This window comes from Patella vulgata, chromosome 6 (genome assembly GCF_932274485.2).
Source record: "Patella vulgata chromosome 6, xgPatVulg1.2, whole genome shotgun sequence".
Lineage (NCBI taxonomy): Eukaryota > Metazoa > Mollusca > Gastropoda > Patellidae > Patella > Patella vulgata.
The window spans coordinates 1,117,597-1,140,276 of NC_065884.2; the positions used below are offsets into that span (position 1 = coordinate 1,117,597).

Genomic DNA, 22,680 nt, shown 5'->3' on the forward strand with positions numbered 1-22,680 from the left:
CAAGTTTTAAAATCTTTATATGGTATTAAAATATTTGATAGGGGAAGATCTAAAGTAGCTTTTGCAGCTAAATCTGCTTGATCATTCCCCCTTATATCTACGTAACTGGGGAGCCAGCAAAAGACGGCGTCTTTGTTGTTGAGCTCGTAAGATAGTAGCAGACGATATACATCTGCTACTAATGGGTGTTCAAGCTGTTTATTGTTAATTGCTTGAAGCGAGGACAGAGAATCAGTAAAGATGATATGATTTAAATATGAAGAGGATTGTATGAACTCCAAGGCCTGAAGAATGGCCTGGAGCTCAGCTGTAAATATTGAAGCAGCAGGTGGAAGACACAGAAATGGCGTCACGGTAGCCGAAGCTACCCGTTCGCCATCTTTAGAACCATCTGTGTAAATAGGAGCATAATCACCATACTTAGACCTTAACTCTCTAAAGAGAGATTGGAGCACCGTAGAGCTAGTATCTCTTTTTATGTTGAGCAAGATCGGCATCCCAAATGGGCCGGGCGAAGGCTCGTAGACCATACGTCAAGCAAAGAAATCTTAATGGCAAGGTTATGTCTCAAGGATCAATTCCCGTACCACTTCCAAATCGGTATGGGATAGGATTCGTAGGATTAAAGGTAAAAGTAGTGCATTATCATTTAACCATCTGAATGTTGATAATAACACCTTAACAACATTTCCTGATATTGCTAGTTCGCTAGCAGTACATTTCATTTAATTCATCATCCAATTTCTCCTCCAATGCCTTTCTATGCATTAAACAACAGCAGGAGAAAAGGCGACTTGATTTCAAGTCACGCAATGATGAATGCTATAATAATACGTTTTCCATTGCAGAACTTCTGGATTCGCTAAAGCGAGCTCGGGACACTGCAACTGGTCCAGATGAAATTCACTACCAAATTCTAAAACATTTACCTTTTTCCACTCTCTTAATTTTATTGGATCTTTTTAACCGGATTTGGGTTGATGGGAATTTTCCCCCCTTCGTGGTATGAAGCCACAATAATTACCATCCCTAAACCGGGTACAGATCATACGAATCCTACCAACTATCGTTCGATCGCTTTAACTAGCTGTTTTTGCAAAACTATGGAGAGATTGCTCAATCGAAGGCTTGTGTGGTACCTCGAGTCCAACAACCTCATTACTGACCTCCAATGTGGATTTCGGTCCCAAAGGAGCACTCTTGATCATCTCGTTATATTTGAAACGTTCGTCAGGGACGCTTTCATCCAGAAGTAACATTTAGTTGCAATATTTTTTGATCTGGAGAAAGCATATGATACCTAGTGGAAACACGGTATCATGCGCGACCTCCATAACCTCGGCCTACGAGTTCGCTTACCTATCTTCATTAAAAATTTCCTGGAAGATAGGTCATTTACGGTACGACTGGGATCAATATTCTCTGACCCATTCAGAATATGGGGATTCCTCGGATAATTATTTTATCTCCTACATTGTTTGCAATAAAAATTAATACTATCCCAGCGTGCCTTAAACCAGGTACAAACGGCGCTCTTTATGTTGATGACGTTCAGATGTGTTATGGTTCTACAGGCATGCGGATAATCGAACGTAAGTTGCGGCTATGTTTGAATTCACTTCAACAATGGGCAACCGAAAATGGATTTCTTTTTTCGAAATCCAAGACTGTCTTTCTTGCATTTGTGTCAGAAACGAGGTTTGCATCCCGATCCAGAACTTTTCTTGGATGGCAACCGCCTTCCACTTGTTTATGAAACCAAATTTCTGGGGCTGATATTTGATAAGAAATTATCATTTATCCCCCATATTAAAAACCTAAAAAAGAAATGTCTGAAAGCCCTCGACATATTGAGAGTCCTATCAAATACTGACTGGGGAGCAGACCATAAGGTCTTGCTCAGATTATATCGAGCATTATTTCGATCAAAACTCGATTATGGGTGTATTGTGTATGGGTCTGTCCGCGAGTCTTATCTCAAAGAGCTCGACATCAAACACAATCAGGGACTTAGAATCAGCTTAGGGGCCTTTCGTACATCTCCAGTGGATAGTTTATACGTCGAGGCGCACGAGCCCTCACTGCACAACTGGGGCCATTATTATCAATCAAGATAGGAAAGTGGTCACTACCACAAAGATCTTCATTTACTCTCCATGTAAAATCCTGAAATAGGACCGGGGAGCAAATGGTGAGATCGAGGGACGAAAAAGAAGCTTGCAGGATTAGATAAGGAGAAGAGTCATCATTTAATAAACACAAATTATTAATGTTAATGAAGTCCGCTATTTGTTTACCCCTGTTATTATCATCTGGACTACCCTAGAGTGAATGATGACCATTGAAATCTCCCATAATAACAAACGGGAGAGGAAGTTGTGCAACGAGGTCATCAAGATCTCCGGGATTAAGATGTAAACTTGGTGGAAGATATACAGAGCGGAATGTTATAGGAATATGCAAAGTCACCCTAATTGCAACTGCCTGTAAAGGCGAGTTGAGGGTGAGGAATATCTACATTAAGAATAATCGAAACACCCCCATGAGCTCTACTATCACCAACTGAGTGATCATGGTAACCAACAAAATGTCTAAAAGACAAAGTGTCCGAATTCTTTAAGAAAGTTTCCTGTAAACAAATAGCTAAAGTATTGTACTTTTGAAACAATAATTGAACGTTATTAGGCTTTCACCTTCGGTGAAAGACTATTGTTATTACTAAGATTAATATTATTATTATTAGGCTTTCACTCGGTGAAAGACTATTGTTATTACTAAGATTAATATTATTTTTTTTTTTCCGTTTTGCCTATTTCTCAGCAACTATAAGAGATAGAGGTCTGAAGTTTGATTTTCTCTCAGGAAAGTGGGGGGTAGTTAGTGCTTAAATGTAAAACGAAATTTGTGCGCATAGCGGAAATGCGTCAAATCTTTAACGTGCCATTATTCTCTAAATTCTCAATGGATTATTCAGATATTTACATTTTTGGATAGCTGGAGACATTTCTGAGCAGATAGCAGTTCAAAACTGTGGAAATTAGAAACTTTGTCGCTCTAAGTTTTTTGGTGAAAAATGGAAAATTTTCAAAATTTTCTAATTTTTTTATTTTTGGGAATTTTATTTTTGAACCAGTTACATATTTGAGTAGCTGACATGAACGCGATTCCGAAGTCAAATCTTTAACGTGCACGAAAATTGAAAATCGGCCATTATTCTCTAAATTCTCAATGGATTATTCAGATATTTACATTTTTGGATAGCTGGAGACATTTCTGAGCAGATAGCAGTTCAAAACTGTGGAAATTAGAAACTTTGTCGCTCTAAGTTTTTTGGTGAAAAATGGAAAATTTTCAAAATTTTCTAATTTTTTTATTTTTGGGAATTTTATTTTTGAACCAGTTACATATTTGAGTAGCTGACATGAACGCGATTCCGAAGTCCCGTGTACACATTGGTGTGACCGTAAAAGATCCCTTGGCGGTTGGAATTCTATATAAAAGAAGACTAGCGCCGCTGTACGAGCATGTTTAGAGATCATTTCGGGACTAACATATGCTTTATTTTTTTTTTATTTCAACAATTAGCAGCTGGAGGAAACCGGATGACCCGGAGAAAACACACGAGTTTAGACAGGCGACATACTCCTTGTCACGTTCAACCGGGGAATCGAAACCCAGCCAGTTGACTCAATGACAGACCATATGATACAGCGCAGTCCCAGAGGCTATAGCCTACCGTGCAAATTCCAGCCAGCATAACGTATCTATATAAGAGACATTTATTCCTACTGGCGATTTACAAATATTGCATGAAGAAATTCAAATCATAAGAACATAAACACGACTAATGCACAGTATCATATTGATTATAAAAGTATAATTTATATATTGGTTATACTATATATGTCACAAAACAACAATCCTTAGATAATTACCCTGGTTAGAGAGAGAGAAATGTGGTTTAACGTCCAGTCGACACAAACTAGGTCATTTCGGGACTAACATATGGTTTAATTTTATTTCTATAATTCCTTCCGCGTAGGGGTCTTTAGCAGTGGGAGGAAACCGGAGGACCCAGAGAAAAACCCACGAGGTTGGACAGGCGACCCTACTCCTTGTCACGTACAACCGGGGATTCGAAACCACGCCAGTCGACTCAATGACAGACTTTATGATACAACGCGCTCACGCTTTTTTTTTTTTTTTTTTTTTTATTTTATAAATTTATTCCCAGAAAAAATAAACATTAAATATTACAATTATATCAGGTATTAGATATATTTCATAATTAGGCAAAACTATAATACTAACATATATATACGCCCAGGCAAAAAAATTATATTACAAAAATAAAAGCAGATATTTTTGGTTATTTAAAAGTATAAAGGTAAAATGTGTTATGTACAGTTAAAAACATTGCCTGGATTTATACACTAATACTATATTAAAAATATTCAGATTTTGAGTTCGGTCACTAACAATGATAGAAAGTCTTTTAAATTTTAAATAAATATTTCGTAGTAATAAATCTTACTAAGTGGACTTTGTGTGAAAAGGTAAATTGGATTGAATTAGGATTTTATATAGAAAATGTTCAGTACAAGTTTGCAATGAGTTATTTCAATGTAGAAAATTCTGTGTAATGGCTGAGCAGTGTCTGTCAGGAAATAGGGCTTTATATTTAAAATATGATCTTTAAGTATCAGATATTGCTATATTTGGTGGCTCTGATACACAATAATGAAAGTTTAAACAAAAAAGTTGTATATAATTAGAAATTTACAGAGGAAATGATTGAAACAGGTTTACAATAGGCATTTTACATGTTGTAGTTTAAAAAGTACTGGATGGTCTAGTCTATAGAGTTTCGTACAGTAGCATTATAACTGGAAAAATGGGAATATTAAATGTTAATAACTAGGTCAAACACCGCGCAGGTGACGATGTATCGTCTGCTACTGAATGAGGCTTATGAACTGAGCTAATCAAATATAGATACGTCAGATTACATAATTTAACTTCATTAATTTCTATATATATACATGTACAAGATTTGGTGTACATATTAAATCGTTAAAAATTCTGTTCTTTTTAATAAAGGTTTTGATACCGAAAAAGATGCTGTAATATTGTTATAAAAGGTGTGCTCACATTTACAATTTCATCAGTATTTATAAACAGTCTGGCAAAGGATAGCAGTAGAATTAAAAAAGCAAAAAAAAGAATTATTCTTTTTATTTGCATTAATACCTTGGGCAATTATAGGCTGTGATTCTTATCTGTTACTTAAAGGGACATTTTTGTCCAAAAAAAAATTAAATTATCAAATGAATAAGTCTTTGATGGTATAGGGTTTTGTCTGTATTTGATTCGAAAAAGAAAAAAGTCATTGGGGATTAGTGAATGGGTATGTGAAAAAGGTAATTATCAAGGTGTTAGCATTTCAGATTTTCAATATAAAATCCAATTCAAGGAGAATATTAAATAAAAGAATTTGGTCAGTATTAGATCAAGATGGATAAAATATTTTAATTTCTTTGGAAAAGGTATTCGAAGGATAATTGTTAGATGATCAGGACACTTGAAAAAATGAAACGAAATGAAATGGGGTTTAACGTTTTACTGCTCCTAAACAGGGTCAATGGAGTCAGGCAAACACCTTACAGTGTGCTATAGGGGAAATTTTGCCCAGGCAGCGGCGCTTCTGCCTACTCCAATATTGGATTCCAAACGTCAAGGGATCTTTCACATGCAAGCTTCAAAGTTCTTCATAAGGGTGGAAAAAGGAGGTCGGCGGAGAACAAAGAAATATATTAATTCGGGGTATGAAATGGAAATGAATGGCTAACTGTTCTGCACTAAACATACAGTGTGTTATTAAGGAAATCTTGTCCAGGTAGTGGCGCTACTGTTATATCAAAGTTTAACTGCTAAGGGATATTTTACAAGCACGCCAGTGTGTACATGCAATCGTTAATCATTGGTATGATGATGTGGTAATAAATACAAGTATTATAAAAATTATTGATGGGTATTTCACAAATCATTCCCTTTTATGGGGCATTTTTCGGTTCGAAAAAAAGGGGAAAAAAAACCCTTGAGGGATTAAATTCCTATTAACCCTTTACATATTTAGACATATGACAGGTTTGGCATCTATGATGTCTATATATGGGGGGTAGTGTAGCATTTTTTTGAATTCTGAGTCTTGATAATGAAAATACAGATGGTCAACATGGTTTTTTAAGAGTTTTTTAAACAATTCTACAGCATCTACCTTTATGTTTTTCTTAACACAGAGGTTTCTACGTTTAAAAATAGATAAACGAACACATGCTAATATAATATTCAAAATATTATTAATTTTTTGGCTAGTAGACAACTTATAGCTAAATAAAATCCATTTTAAAAAGTTGAGATGGCTAAATCCGTCACGCTCACGCTAACCACTCGGCCATCCAACCCCCCACCCTGGTTAGAAAGGTATGAGAGAGAAAGAGAGAGAGAAATGGGTTTAACGTCCACTTGACATAAACTAGGTCATTTTGGGACTAACATATGGTTTGATTTTATTTAAAAAATTCCCTTGCGCTTAGGGGTCTTTGTTGGTGGGAGGAAACCGGGGGACCCGGAGAAAACCCACGAGGTTGGACAGGCGACCCTACTCCTTGTCACGTACAACTGGGGATTCGAAACCACGACAGTCGACTCAATGACAGACTTTATGATACAGCGCGCGCGCGTGTTACCCCCCCCCCCCCCCCGGTATGAAACCACCGTTTTTTTGTGTACATGACGTCATCTCTTTATACCATTTAAAATAAAGCTCCCTCCTGCAGCTATTTATAAGAAAGTCGACCCTTTTTTAGTATAAAGGAAAGTTGAGGTTGATAATTATGATTTCGGGTTTTATTTGTTATCTGAGACTAAAGGACTGTTTTTGTACCATTCGGAAAACTATTTTTTGTTGTTTTTATTATTCCATTTACAATTCGTGTAGATCTCTGAAACTAACAGATAGTGTTCTGAATATTGATTTTTCCCTTGTTTTTAACAATTATTACTTATAACTATTGCGAAAGTTGTGGACAGACCGTAAGTTGTGTAAATCTTTAACGTGCACGAAAATTGAAAACCGTCCCTAATTATGTGAATTCCCAACCGATTTTCGAAAAAGTAATATTTTTGTACAGCTTGGGATATTGCGGATGCGATAACGGCCGAATTGAAATACCATGTCGTTCTTATTTTTTCTTCAAAATTTGAAAATTTACTAAAATTGTTATTTCTTGGAATTTTGAGTTTTCGCTTACATATTTGGATTGGCGGCGTCTGTTCGATTCTACCGATCTGGGATTATCATAATGTGAATTGTTCAACTCTATTTTTCAATTACCTTCTCTATCGCAATGCGAATACAAAGAACGTGTCAATATCTGAGTTATGTTAGTGTATTGGGTTGTTTTTTTGGGGGTGGGGTGTGGGGGAGTGGTGAGGAAAGTCTTTTGTCATGCATCTGGCGATCGTGTGACGCCTTGGCACGGTGAAAGCCTTCAGTCTTGCAAGCAAGTCTAGTTAAAATTTGGTTTTACACCATGACAATTACACTGAATAATGGAATTGAAAATTGTCAGGGAAATTTAATTTTTGGCGGATTACTGAGTGGATCCACATGGATATCCACAATATGTTCAGAACTCAGCCGCCAGATTACTCTCTGGGAAAGGACGTTTTGACAGCATCTCTGCTACATTATCAGCACTACATTGGCTACCCGTTAAACAGCGAATTAATTTCAAGATTTTATTATTACCCTTTAAAGCTCTAAATTCACAATCACCTACCTACATCCAAGATATGACAGTACCCTCTACTACAAGCCGAAATTTACGTTCATCTGATAAACATTTATTAAAGATCCCTTGTGTAACACTTGAGACTGGAAACCGTGCATTTTCATACCCAGCGCCATTTCTTTGGAATCAGCTCCCATTTCACATACGTCTAACTGAAAACTTTCCTTTTTGAAAGTCCTTTATGATATTGACATCGAAAACAAATCTAGTGAAATCGAAGCTCATTAGAAACTGTGGAAGCAGTGTTTATGTGCTATACGAATACTGATATTATTATTATATAATACAACGTCATAGTTTTAATCACCCTTAAATTAAATGGGCACTTCAATTAAAAGTCAATAATGATCGAATAATGTCTCGATAATTTTCGCCAAATGACGAAGGTTACCGAACTTAATGACTTGAGTATACGTGCAGGTTTCTTTCAAACTACGTTCTCGCACATTTTAGAGCCTCTATAGTTCATTTGAATTGAAATCAAAAATGAAATGGATGGTCGAAGACTTTTAGCCAACAGATTGAAGGGGAAATAGATGTGAATGTAAATTCCCACGAGGCTATACTAGTTGCTAGCCAAAAAGCTGAAGAACATTTTGATCAGAAGAAGTCAATGTGTTCTAATGTTTCTGACTGTGAACCTGGGAGGTTTTCAGTATGTTCAGAGTGTAATTTAACGAAAGGACTGCTGGGCTATAAATACATTTAAATCTTGGAGTGTGTTGAAAAATAATACTACATGTGAACGAAGAGAAAGTTCTGAAAAATATTTTAGAAGTATTGAGGGTAAGCTAAAGTTTCATTCAGATATGTTTATAAGCCTATAGTTACTTTGTAAATGTACATATCGAAGTATTGAAGGTAAGTTGAATTTTTCTTCTGATGTTTTTGATAAACTTTGGTAACCTATAATTACTGTATACATATCTTTCAGGTACCAGAGTATGCAAAAGAACGACAGATGATCAAAATAGCCACTTATGTGATTTGCTACATTAAAGGGGGTCGAGTTCCTGCGATGCAACTGATGTAAAAATTATCCGATCTAAATATACCGACAAGTGCACCTTTTTGTTTTGGTGCTGAATGCAACTACTGTCTGAATCTTCATAAATTTTACACGAATTTCTTCGATTATGAACTTATTAATTATGGCTATTAAAACTTGCCTATGTATTTGAAATCACCCCCCCGTAAAATAAAATCCAGTTTCAATTGTCAAGAGAATAAAAAAGTAATTTCTGTGTTGTTTGTAATATTTCATCAACGTCATCAGAGGTTGATATGAACCGAATATATCAACTTACAAAGACGTCATGACAGGTTGATATGAGCTATAACTTATATGTACATCAACGAAAAAGTACCGCCAGTTGTATACACACACACACACCCACACGCTCTCACATACATACACATATACATACATTTAATAAAAAACATATTTTTCGTTAACAGAACACAATTTTTATGGGAAACAATCACTGGTTTTATTCTAAAAGCACGACGTTTCGATATATATCGTCTTATCGTTATCAAGCACAATGACATTTAGTAAACCTGAGTTTAATATGTACGAGTTCATAATGAAGCCATTTACAAAGATTAACGATAAGAGGATAATTGTCGAAACGTCGTGCTTTTAGAATGAAACCAGTGATCGTTTCCCATAACAATTGTGTTCTGGTTATGTGTTTCGCAATCGCTAAATGCCACTTAAAGATTATATTTTTCGGTTGATATATCATTAAAACTATATCAATTTTGTTTTGGTTAAAAGTTACCTGTGATAAGTAATAATAAAGTTAATATATGCATATTCGATACAGACACGCCAGTGGACTGACATGACAGAATTTGATGACTAACTGTTGGAACTACATGGACCGAAACTGGTAAGTACTATCTCGAGGTTCCAGTGTTTTGATTATATCTCAATATTAAAGGTGGATATTCCTATTTTATTTGGTTATGTCCATGCTTACACGGGATTGACTAATATGGAATATTCCTCAATACCTTTATATTGGCCCGTTTAATCTAAATGTACTTTTCGTTGGTAATCCCAATTCGCTTTGAGGAATTAATTTGGTGCGATAAAAACAATTGCAAACACTTACCATTAATTATAATATGCATCTGGTAATCCTCAATATTTACGGTATAATCCGGCGTAATATTAATCCAACAAAATAATCCTAAACTTGAATTACAATAGAGACCAAGTCTCTTAAAACAGCACAATGTAAAACAGAGAGACAATTTATCTCAAACAGCACAATAAGTACAACAGAACGAAATGGTAATAAATCGAGAACACAAACCACGTGGGTCAAATAGAAACTTACGACAAACGTTAAGTTTTGTACGAAGTGCTAAGAAAGTTCTGCCCTTGGACTGGTCTGATCAAGCTTATTTAATTTTAGGAAACTTTGGACTGAATTTGTACCTTAGAGCCGATCCAGAACACCGAAATTGTCGCGTATGAGAACACTCTCAGCTCTCTGTGCAAACTGACTTCAATAATAGACGATATACAGAATATGATAAAGATGTATCGAAAACACATCAAGGCGGATTACTGCACAGAAAATATCATCCTAAAGTAACGAAGGCTTATTGTAATTCATCCCGACCGGATAGGTGTCGAATACGAGCAATATAAGAGCTTGTGGTAAATTATAGACACAGAACAAGGTTTTACACAGATTCAAAAACTGAATCATTAGATAATTTAACGTTTATTTAATTAATAATTTCCATTCTTCAGATATTGCAACTCAATTTTACAAAAAACGTTTTCTCCACCCTATTTCTATACTGTTTTAGATATACGTTGATAATTACTTTAATAAATGTGTATTGACTACTAGCAATTTATATATTTACAGACCTAAAAATGGTAAATAAATCCGACGCCTTTTAACTCTGTTATTTCCCACTCCCTTCGAACAACAGAAGTCACTAGATTATACGAAGCTGGTGTAGATGTACCACTACTGGACATAAATCAAAAACGACAAGAACTTGCAAACAATGTACAAGTGATACCCAGCTAGCAGAAATAAGTATATGTTTGAAGGACAATACTTGTGAAAGTTGTAGAATCTTGCAAGGTCTGTCCTGTGTAGTATTACATTAATGACACACGGGCCTTGAGAGCTTTCCTAACGCCGTAGGTCTGTTAAATACTGGACTGGCAGCTGTCAGTGGTATGTACGGAGGCCAGAATACGACAAACGTTTCATTTCACTTAGTCTGTAATACATTTATAGGCCGAAAAGTCGATAGTTAACGAGATATCTGACAATCTAGCAGCATTTATGCTAATTAGACTTGGGAACATGGAGATTCATATTCAGCACACCAAAATCATTAAGAAAAGTCATGTTCCCCACTTATACTAAAAAATGCTCCTTGATTTTTAAGGAAGGCTTTTTTCCGGAAATTTAACCAGTTTATAATACATTTCTCTTTTGTGCTAATCATTCGATACTTTATTTTCTCTGTGTTTACATTATAAGTCACAGATACAGTAATTTTAACCATGATATTAAAGTATATCTACTGTTCTCTTTAAATGCGGTCGGACAAATTTTATTTTTAATACTGATGGCAGGATAGTGGTTGATCATAATAAACTTAACACTTGTCTACCCACTCTTGCAATGAGCGCTTTAGAAGGAATTAAAGCTCGCATATCAAAAAGCGGATATCTTCATGTTGGTTCGTAGGGAGTCATTAGTCGGGCGTCTTAGGCAATCCAGTGAATCTAATATTATTTAAAGGCCGGGCCCCCACTACCCTATGACAAAATTGGACACCACTGCGAGTTATGCTCTTGCAAACTGATTTTCCCAAGTCATAAACTGGAAGATCTGCCATTTCAATTTTATGTCTTCTTGTACTTCCACCAATTATCTAACAAAGTTTGCCCAAATAATAAAATTCACCGTAACTACACTATCTGGTGCTTTTACTAAATAAATCAGACATGACTCACATCAGTATGATACAACGTTTGGGAAATATTTCCCCATTTTGTTTCCATTAATATTAGTTTGTTCTCGGTTGAGAAGAAGGGGACTACTATACATAACATTTTGATTATGTGAGAAAGGAAGTAATGCAACACACCAGTATGTGTCGTGGGAGTGTTTCTTTTTTATGCACAACAATTTTATTGCTAATATTTTAAATTGTGTAAATAAAACGACCCTTAAATCGATAAACGCGTGAATTGTTAATATAATGTATTTTGATCTAGTCTAATAGTTGGTGTGATATGATCCTGTTTAGTAGTACCCTTACATCTGAAGCTTCTGCTTAACACAAGTAATTATTATATGCACGATGCCTCGGCAGAGCAGAAGCCTCCCCATCTACTCCAACAGGGCACCTGCTGGAATTTTTTTTGTTTTGTTGTGGAGGCGTGTCAGTTCGTTCTACCTTTCTGTGTGAACCTCCACAGCAAATAACAAACTGGATGAGATATTAAGGATAAAGTCGATATACCATTCCAGAGCAAAGTGTCTTAAATGGTATATCGTGGCTACAAAGACACCTGTATTAGTAGATATGGCTGTAACATAACTATTAACCTTTTAAAAAATATAAAAACGATCTGTATTTACGAAATATTGACTAATTTTTAACAGCAAAATGCCCCTTTAATAAGTATATGCAGTGTTTGACACATGTGTAAGCAGGGTATCATTTGAATGACGGCTACGCTTGGCCAATAAAATATCTTGGTTAGGTATATTTCACTCGTAATATATTCACAAATGTACACCTGATTTCTGGATATTTGACTGCGTGAATCTATTGTCACGTGGGTTGCTTAAGCGCCGAGCTACATCTACAGTTTGTAGATGACGCTTACAGTGAAAGACAGCAAACTTCGAAATGAAAAAACTGATATTCTGTATCGTCTTTATTGCTGCAGTGAATGGCCAAGGTAAGATATTATTTATATAAGAAAGTCTAAAGTCCTTGATACCGGCCGCCAATGGATTTAGATATTAAAATACTAACATTTAGTCTAGAAAACAAGCTGGTGGGCTACAGGTTTCACAGTGTTTACATTTCATAAAATTAAGAATGTTTATTTAGTTTTTGTGTGTATATAAAAGGTGTAAAACGAAATAGAACCAAATTACAGAATACATAGTATATGTTTTGAATAATTTGTGAATATCGCGTTCATTCAGGATCGAGATCTATTATTGTTAAAGGTAGATAGTTCCCTGTGTGCAAACTCAGGTGTGCCACAATGCCACGGCTATACCCGAGTCTCGTTTATCGGCGACCGCCTTGCTCACTAGCTGAGGTGTTGCCATTCCCGACCCTCCCCCACGAATGACATACGCGGTTCTTTCATGAGTGACCATTCAAGGCATACGCGTTCCCCGGGCAAACGGAGGTCCGGCAAGCGGTTGCTATGCACGATCCGCTCACATGTTGCCGTTCCCGACCCTCCCCCACGAATGACATAGGCGGTTCTTGCATGAGTGACCAATCATCGCATACGCGTTCACCGGGCCAACGGAGGTCGGCAAGCGGTTGCTATGCACGATATGCGGTTGCAAGAGGTGCACAGAAAACAAGCTAAAAACGACATACAAGCTTGGGCCATAATCCAGAAAGTGAGTGTTCGATACGCGCAACTTTTGAGATAAAATAAAACCAAGTACGAACAATCCAAACCATAAGACAGAATTCGAAGTCCTAAAAAAAGTTATAGGCAAAATAGTGTATTCAAGCAAAATAGTGTAATCAGCAAATGGACTGCTCCTCGTGTACACAATACACGACAAACAGTGGTAACAGGTGTCCGGAAGAGTAAGTTTACCCTGCCTGCGCTATATTTACCAATCAAATCAATATGGCGGCCATAAAACTTTTTAAAGGTTTTAATAAGTTTAGTGCGCAAGTATCCTTGTAGTTGAAGCTTAGATGACAAATGCCTCGATCTACTTAAAAAATCAGAATAAAAGGAACAAGCTCTCGCGTAACGAATTGGCTGAGACACAAACACTCCATAAGCTGGTGATATTGGAATGTTACTACTAATAAATGGAAAGTTAACAATCGGAAAGTCAAAGTCATCACGTTTATCGTACAATTTAACACTCAGTTTATGGCAATTGTCAAAATCGAGAAGCCAGACCTTTGTTTTAAGCTATATGAAAATCGGATAAAAATTATGACATCAAATCAGTTACAAGTCTGAAAAACGATAATCGCCAATATCAAAAAACAAGGAGAAATTGCAGTTTTTATATGAATTCACTGCTCAGGCATCCTCATTTATGATATATTTACTTCGTTTTAGAAAACTGATTTAATCAATTCAATGTGTTTCGATTTTTACATTCATGTCTGAATTTCGCAAATATCAAAATAAAAAAAATAAAAATTATGTGAATTCACTGCTCAGGCATCCTCATTTATGATATCTTTAGTTCGTTTTAGAAAACTTATTTAATCAAATGTGTTTTGGAGACATTCTGTAGATACATATCCATCAAAACTGCTTTTTTTGAGAATCGAGTAACTCGCTTTTCGACATTCGAAAATATCCAAAAACAAGCAGAAAGTGCAGTTTTTATGTGAATTCGCCAATATCGAAAATCGAGCTACTTGTTTTTCCTTATCCGCCAATATTCACCAATATCGAAAAACGAAAATCGATCTAACTTCACACTGCCGGGCTGCTCAGCTACATAAATAGAATGGTAAAACAACACTTTTTATTGGAAAAGTGTCGAGGTCGTGTGCATCTTTATCATCAGATGGTGGGATGGAATCGGCATTCAAAGCGTGAGATAATGATACAGACATATATTACAACACAATTAAAACTTTGCATCAATGAAATTAAATCATAATGTGATCGTATTAATTCGGAATAAAAAAAGAACTGACTTCATATGGGGTGTTGGATTGCTCTCTTTAAAAAGCTCAGTGTGTATGCATGCCTGTGTCACCCGCACTGACCTTACTGTGCAGCACAACCCCTTTTATTCTGGTTACACTGTAATGGTTGATTAAATATATTTAATAGCGCTTTTATCTGGTGTATCTTTCATTTTATTTTCTTATGAATGAGGCTATATAACGATAATGTGCGCTTTTTGTTGTTTAATAATAATAATAATATATAATAGTATGTTCAGCTATAATTTTCGTTTACAAAATGTATGTTTTATCTCCTATAGACTCTTTTTCACCGAAATCTATGAGATATCTATCCACATCCTTGTCGGGACAGCCAAATAGATAGTGAGTAGGTACAATTACTTGGGACCCAAGATGGCGTCTTTGTACACTTGACATCATATTTTCACGACATCATATGAAATTTCTGGCTTCGTAACTTTATCTATATACGACTTTGATTATGAAGCAAATTAATTGGTTGTGTGGAGTAAATAAAACTTCATTTTTTTGTTAAAAAAACCAAACGAGAATGGCACAATAGCTAATTATTCTAGAGGAAATTTCTTTACAAGGTAAAAGTCAACACATATACCGATGTAAATAATATATTAATAAGTTATAATAAATCATGTAATGTCTATAAAGTTATAGAACTAAAAATATCATCTCAAACAAAGTAGCCCAAATACAGCAGATTGTATAGATTTATGAATATACAGTTATAATAAATCATTAAATCAAGAAAGCCTATATACAACAGATTGCATAAACTTAAGAAAATTACAATACACATAATATATTTCATATCTAATAAAACGAAACGAATGATTGCTATAATAAAATACCGTGTTCTTAGAATATTATACAAGAGAGATTATATCAGAGGTTGCATCAAGGCGTGCTGGACGGGTAAGCAGGGTAGGTCGTGTTGTAGCACTATCGTCGTTGCGACATTGTTTTTAAATTTATAGACAAGGAATAGAGATGGGTTAAACAACATTTTTTATCTTTACAAATTATTCTCTATTGTCAGTATAGTAGCTATATGAGTTTTTTTAAAACGCAAATTAATTGTTTGTGAAATAGCGTGAGAATAACAGGAAAGGGGTTCTAAGTTCAAGGATAGATTGGGTCGAAAAGCATGTGACGGAAATCTACGGTTGCATCATTTGGCTTATTTGACCAATCTCTGTAATTATTTACATCATATTTGAACAATTAGATAATTGAAGATCCAAAGCCAAAAGCTACAAAACTATCATATTTGTGAGAATTCGTTAGACAGCAACTTGGTTCTAGACGTGAAAAGATGTAGAAGTTTCTATTCAGCAGACTCGCCCAAATCGAGTCTGGCTGGCTATTGTTTGAGAATGACTTTAGTTAGTATTGTAATCTGAACTATGCCTATATCCATGTAAGCAGCTATATGATATATAAAATGTAAAAACGAACGGTTGCATTGTTTTAAATGCTGAGAAGACAAACGTCTTAAGAAAACAGGAAGAAGTAAATACACAACGTGAAGCATAAGCAAAGACAGCTAGAGACAAATTCTAGACGATCACAGGGCTATTAAAATATGTAGTAAGAAAAGCTGCATGGGTCATACGTAGGATGTGGCGACCGGTTCCCATCGCCCGCTCTCCACGTCTGACAGAAGGCCCATGGTGCTATAGTGTTTGCAAAAAAACAAAAGAAACCGGGAATGGTTAATACAACCAGGGTATAGGTGGTGCGTTGGGGTGTGTGTGTGTGTGTAGAGTGCATCTATCCTCTGTTCCGAAAAAATGCCCTCTCAGTGTACGTACACACACTATTAAACGATACACCTTGTTCGTTGGCTTTAATTCTCAATGGGACAGGAAACCGGTTAACGCAGCTGATGATCGACTTATTGTATGGCTGGTATCCAATTTCCTCTTATGTTGGTTTCGAATTCATAAAGTTTGGAGTTTGCAACTACTTATGATCATTCAGCCACGGATTAAAATTGTCAGGGGCGGACTGGGTAGCTCTTTGGCCTCGGACCAATTGGTTTCGCTGGGCCCATCGCGGTACAATAAGTGACATGATGAGAAAACGGAACAAGTTTGATTCACTATTACTGCACCTCACAGATTATTTCTCTCCTCAGATTGAGGCCATATTTTTTTAAATGAATACGACATGAATTTTAGTTATTTTGAAAAAATAAATGTATGTATGCCAAATTATGTTTTTCCGAGTATGGCGGCCCGAGGCCCAGTCAGTCCATGACAACAGATGAGTAGTAATTGTACTTGTTTATCATTAGAAAAACTTACCCTTGACCAAACAAAAAGTGTCTGATTTTGGCACAACTTTGTGGAGAAAACGACGGAGCTTCATATTTTGGGAGGTTTGTAAGCCATTTCCAGCAGACACGGATAAAGCGGGGTTCTGGCCAGACTAGCTAAGAGTCCCAATGTTAAAGGAGTCCCCCAAATTAGTTCTAAAAAAATGTTGTTGTGCCAAATGCATCTATATATCAACCATACTGACATACACATTGCATTGAATATAATCTTGCCATTTTAAGCCAAGGGAACCATGCAAGCTTCCACAGATTTCCACTGATAATTGACAGATTTGATTCCACAGTCGGATTAATATTTCCAAAATATTTTAAAAAGTTTGTTATTCTCTACTCGTGGGTCGTTTAATTCTTAATATTATTGCTACCCATGACATGCTGAAATCGTCGTGACATACTCCTAATCATATGATATGGCTCAGATATACGTCAAATCCATTCTAGCATGTGCCCCCCTCCCCCCCGACACACACCTCCTGAAGTTCGATCTGCCTACTGTCGGTCACCGGCCTCAGAGATAATTTATTACAAATAATGGAGAATTTATGTGATGTTTCAACCATAGAAAATTAAAGTTTATTTAAGCAGAATATTACATTACATTTATTTCTATTAAACATTGATTTCGATTCTTGCGCAACATGAATCCTCTGCAAATTATTATATTGTAAAAAATTGAATCTTTGATACGCATACAAGTCAAGGAACGGCCCAATTCCAATAATCTGTGTCATACCCTATCTATCAAGACCTTAGCCATCTTTTTTACTGTGAACCAGATTGATGGGTAGGTTTTTAATCGGTCTGAATCCAAGCAAGGAGTTAATCTAGCGTTTGTATTTCGGTGGAGGGGGGCAGATATGAAATGACAAATGAAATTCCCAATTAGATTCCTCGGGCCCACGGCAGGCAAAGCCAGTCGCAAGAATTCGCAAAGCCAGCCGTCGGTGTATATGTTGGGGTTGCTAATTCAGTCCGTGAATACAGGTGCCCAAATATAGCCTTAATTATATGGTTTTGCAAAGTGAATACAAGCCATTGCGTATCTGAAGTCAATCTGTCGCGTTTGTAATACTAAAGGGGTTATTTTGGCTCTTTGAATGGTGCTCTGTTTAATATATAAAGGGTTTTTAAACAAATGGATGACAACGAGAAATAGGCTAAGTAGGTATTTTGCACGATCCAACTTTGTGTTAGATTAAGTCACAGACAGTTCCTGCTACCATTTATCTCGGGGTGTTAAATGATATCCAGTCCTGCCAAGACACAGGATAGTGTCACACATTCACAGAAATTTACATCACGAAAAACTGATAAAGCAAATACATGAGGCGCCAAGCAATGTTTATTACACTAATTGTAAGTGTTTTATCCTTTTGTCAAGGTGTAGCACTATTCAGTTCGTAACCCAAATCACATATATAGTGATATGCATTGCTATGAGTTGTGGTTAGATGTTGAAAGGCGCTCTACCCAAAAAATCTCTCCAAATCCCACGTGTGACGTAACTCTCCCCTATGTTTCATGTTTTAATAGCCTTGTGTTCGGTTAGTATTGTCTCTGGTTATTTTGGTAATTCTTTATTCTATTCTACGACTCCACTTTAAAGATTGTGTATACATCTTTATCTCAGCCGTTAAAACATTTCTTTAAATGTCACTCACGTTGTGAATGTGCATCTTGCTCAAATTATTCGGTTAATGGTTACACACATGAATAATATTTCGGTTAGGTTCTACATTTTTTTGTATCAAGCACTGGATACATAGGTCACAAGCATGGATAAAAAATAATGTCATTCTCTCTATCCCACTTCCATGCAAACTCGTTCGTGCGAGTCTGCTGATAAAATTTGCTACATTTGCCCCTCTTATAATCTGCCTGGGTGTCTAAAAATCACCCACTGCTCTGGTGATTTTATATGCTTGGGTTTCGGGTATCTATTATTTATTTGGCCAAATATGACGTAATTAACTATGATGGTTGGCTACTAAGCCTAATGACGTCACGAATAAGCCAAATATGGATTGTACATGACCAACATTTGGCCCAAGACCAGCGTGTTTGTTAAACTAAAGTCCAATTCATGGTATCGCATTACCAGAGACTGCCGCTCTTTCACGTCACGTCATTAAAGCGTCTGGTTTACGTGTACGCCAATTCAGCAATAAGCTTTATACTAGTCTAATAATATGTCATCTATTCACCTGGATACTATTTTGTCTCCAAATCCAGATTGTAAATACAGTGTTGCGAACAGTATATTAATATGATATTATTTAGGGTTTTTTTTACCACTTTTACCCCTACAAATGTAGTAATATCGGACTTATTTGTGGTGTTTCCTTTATGATCGTAAATAAAATTACAGGTTCTCAATAAAGCAAAGATGATGACTATTGGGAATACCTTGGTGAGATCTGATCAACATCCTCTTTAATAACCCCCCAATTTCCTTCCCAAATGTGGAATAAACATCCCCATTCTCCAAAGACCGGGGGGGGGGGGACATTACCTTATTTAGTCTACCAAACACATGCCATAAACAAGATAGAATTGTAGATTTCAAAATACCATAACAAATATCTTTTATAGTAGAATTGAACACTTACCCTCTTAAATTACCGGAACGCTTTTGATCCATACCGTATATTTCTCCTCTACCGCCATTAGAATATACATGTCCGGTAAAGACGTATCGATGGTGTAGTATGTTTTAAACGAAACGAATTATTAATATACATAGAAACGATATCGATGCATGGTATTTTTTTTATTTTTAATATTTACAAATCTGCTGATTGTAATCTCTGTGACCTGTTTATTTTTCAAAAATATCACTGCTTGATACTAACTTCACTCTAAATGTAGCCTACTAGTTTCGGGGCATCTGACTGAACGTCGATAATATAATATATCCCAAGAAAGAATTTGCCACACAGAATAAAATAGAGCAAACTTAGAGGCCAATACATGGTGTCCGAACAATAAATAGATTATGGGATGCATTTGATATTGATTTCTAATTGATGTAAGAGTAATTGAATTTGAATAGTTACTTCCCAGCTAACAAAATTTAGTTTTCCGAACGTTTTCAAAACATTATTTTTTCGTTATTTAACGTTCGTTGTGAATGTTTGTGGCACGTGACCCAGGAAAGTTTTGTTGTCGTAACGTTAACGTTTTTACAAACGTTACAGGATACCTTTACTGAACATTAATGTTAACGTATTGAAACCGTTAACGTTAACGTTTTGAAAACATTAGTTATTATGGTTATTTTACGTTAGTTTTGAATGTTCATCTGACGTAAGCCAGGAAAGTTTTGTTGTCGTGAGGCCAACGTTTTTTACAAACGTAAGAGGATAAGTTAACTGAACATTAATGTTAACGTTTTGAAAACATTAGTTATTCTGTTATTTCACGTTCGTTCTGAATGTTTGTGGCACGTGACCCAGGAAAGTGTTGTTGTCGTAACGTTAACGTTTTTACAAACGTTACAGGATACGTTTACTGAACATTAATGTTAACGTTTTGAAAACATTAGTTATTATGGTTATTTCACGTTAGTTTTGAATGTTCATCTGACGTGAACCGGGAAAGTTTTTTTTTTGTCGTTCTCCCAACTTTCTAAAAGAATGTTATAAAATGTACTCGTGGCACGGATTAAAAAGGTTTTCATAAAATGATCCCAGGACGTTATCTAAACCTTTATTTCGGTTCGCTTTATGTTATGGGGAAGGTACCGGTAACGTCTACAGCATGTATTACACTTCACCTCTTTAACGTTCCGGATAACGTCAATAGCATGTGTTAAATTCTCCTAACCTAAACGTTACAGATAACCTCTGGAGAATGTGTTAAATCCCTTCATTGTAAGGTTTCAGATAACGTCTATAGCATGTGTTTTATTTCCCTCCTTGAACGTTACAGATATCATCTAGTGCAGGTGTTAAAATCCTCTCGGTAAACGTTCCCTATAATGTCTAAAGCATGTGTTAATTTCTAACCGCAATACGTTACATATAACGTCTACAGCATTTGTGAAATTCCTCTCCGTAAACGTTTCCGTTAACGTCTACAGCATGCGTGAAATCCCCCTCCATAAACGTTCTCGATAACGTATATAGCATGTGTTAAATACCCCCCCCCCCCAACATTACCGATAACGTCAATAGCACGTCTTTAATCCCAACCCTAAAACGTTACCGATAACGTCCATAGCAGGTGTTCAATTCTCCCTCTAAAACGTTCTCTATAACGTCAATAGCATATGCTAAATCCCCACCCTAATACGTTACCGATAACGTATATAGCAGGTTTTCAATTCTCTCCCGGAAACGTTCTCTATAACGTCTATAGCATTCATTAAATTATTCCCCCTAAACGTTACAGATAATGTGTAACTCAAGTATAACCTGTAATATCATTTCTTCAAAGGTCAGCTTAATTCTATCATCAAAAATATGAATATTAACCAGAATTTTTTTTAAAAATAAATTTAATAAGTAATGATAACAATAAATTAAAAAGTATAGGCCTAAATCAATATCACAGAAATCATACATCAATATCACAGAAACATTAAATAATCCTACAGTAATCAGAATCACAGAATCACTATATAATCATATAGTAACACAGAATCAGTATATTATCATACAGTATCAGTGCATCACAGCATCAATGTATAATCAATCCTACAGTATCACAGAATCAGTATACCTGTATAATCAGTATTATAATCATGCAGTATAAGTATTATAATCATATAGTATCAGTATTTAAATCATATAGTATCACAGTCTCACAGAATCAGTATATTATCATAAAGTATCACAGAATCAGTACATTATCATACAGTATCAGTATATAATCACAAAGTATCACAGAATCAGTATATTATCATACAGTATCACAGTATCGGTATATAATCAAAGTTTCACAGAATCAGTATATTATCAGACAGTATCACAGATTCAGTATATTATTATAGTATCTCTTTAATCACTATCTTATCATACAGTACCACAGTATAACTACAAGTGTATTATCATATTTTATCACAGAATTTTATTATAGTCATACAGTATCACAGAAATTGGAATCACAGAATCAGTATATAATCATACAGTATCACAGTAATCAGAACCACAGAACCAGTATATTATCAACTAGTATCACAGAATCAGTACATATAATCATATACATGTATCACAGAACCAGTATATAATCATGCAGTATCAAAGTAATCAGAATCACAAAATCTGTATACAATCATATATCACAGTATCAGAACCACAAAATCAGTATATTATTATACAGTATCACAGAATCAGTATATATATTGTCATACAGTATCACAGAATCGGCATATAATCATGCAGTTTATAATTATGACTCATTACTATCATTTGTATCTTGTAAGGTAACTCTTCTGTAATTATAAAACAAAATGAGGCAAGTTAGCTTTGGCATGAAATGTCTATACAAATATCCAGTAAACTAATGAGTGGATGGCAGCACATAATATGGTTCTGCTTTTTG

At 35.6% G+C, this 22,680-nt stretch overlaps 1 protein-coding gene across 1 annotated transcript in view; it reads left to right on the plus strand.

Annotated features, from left to right (window-relative positions):
* The first annotated feature begins 12,660 nt into the window (after nucleotides 1–12,660).
* Nucleotides 12,661–22,680, plus strand: part of LOC126823501 (von Willebrand factor D and EGF domain-containing protein) — an 84,968-nt gene continuing 74,948 nt past the window's right edge. The window contains exon 1 of the mRNA XM_050552385.1: nucleotides 12,661–12,816. Within this exon, the coding sequence (XP_050408342.1) occupies nucleotides 12,765–12,816 (52 nt within the window). The 5' untranslated portion in view covers nucleotides 12,661–12,764. The remainder of the gene's footprint in view (nucleotides 12,817–22,680) is intronic.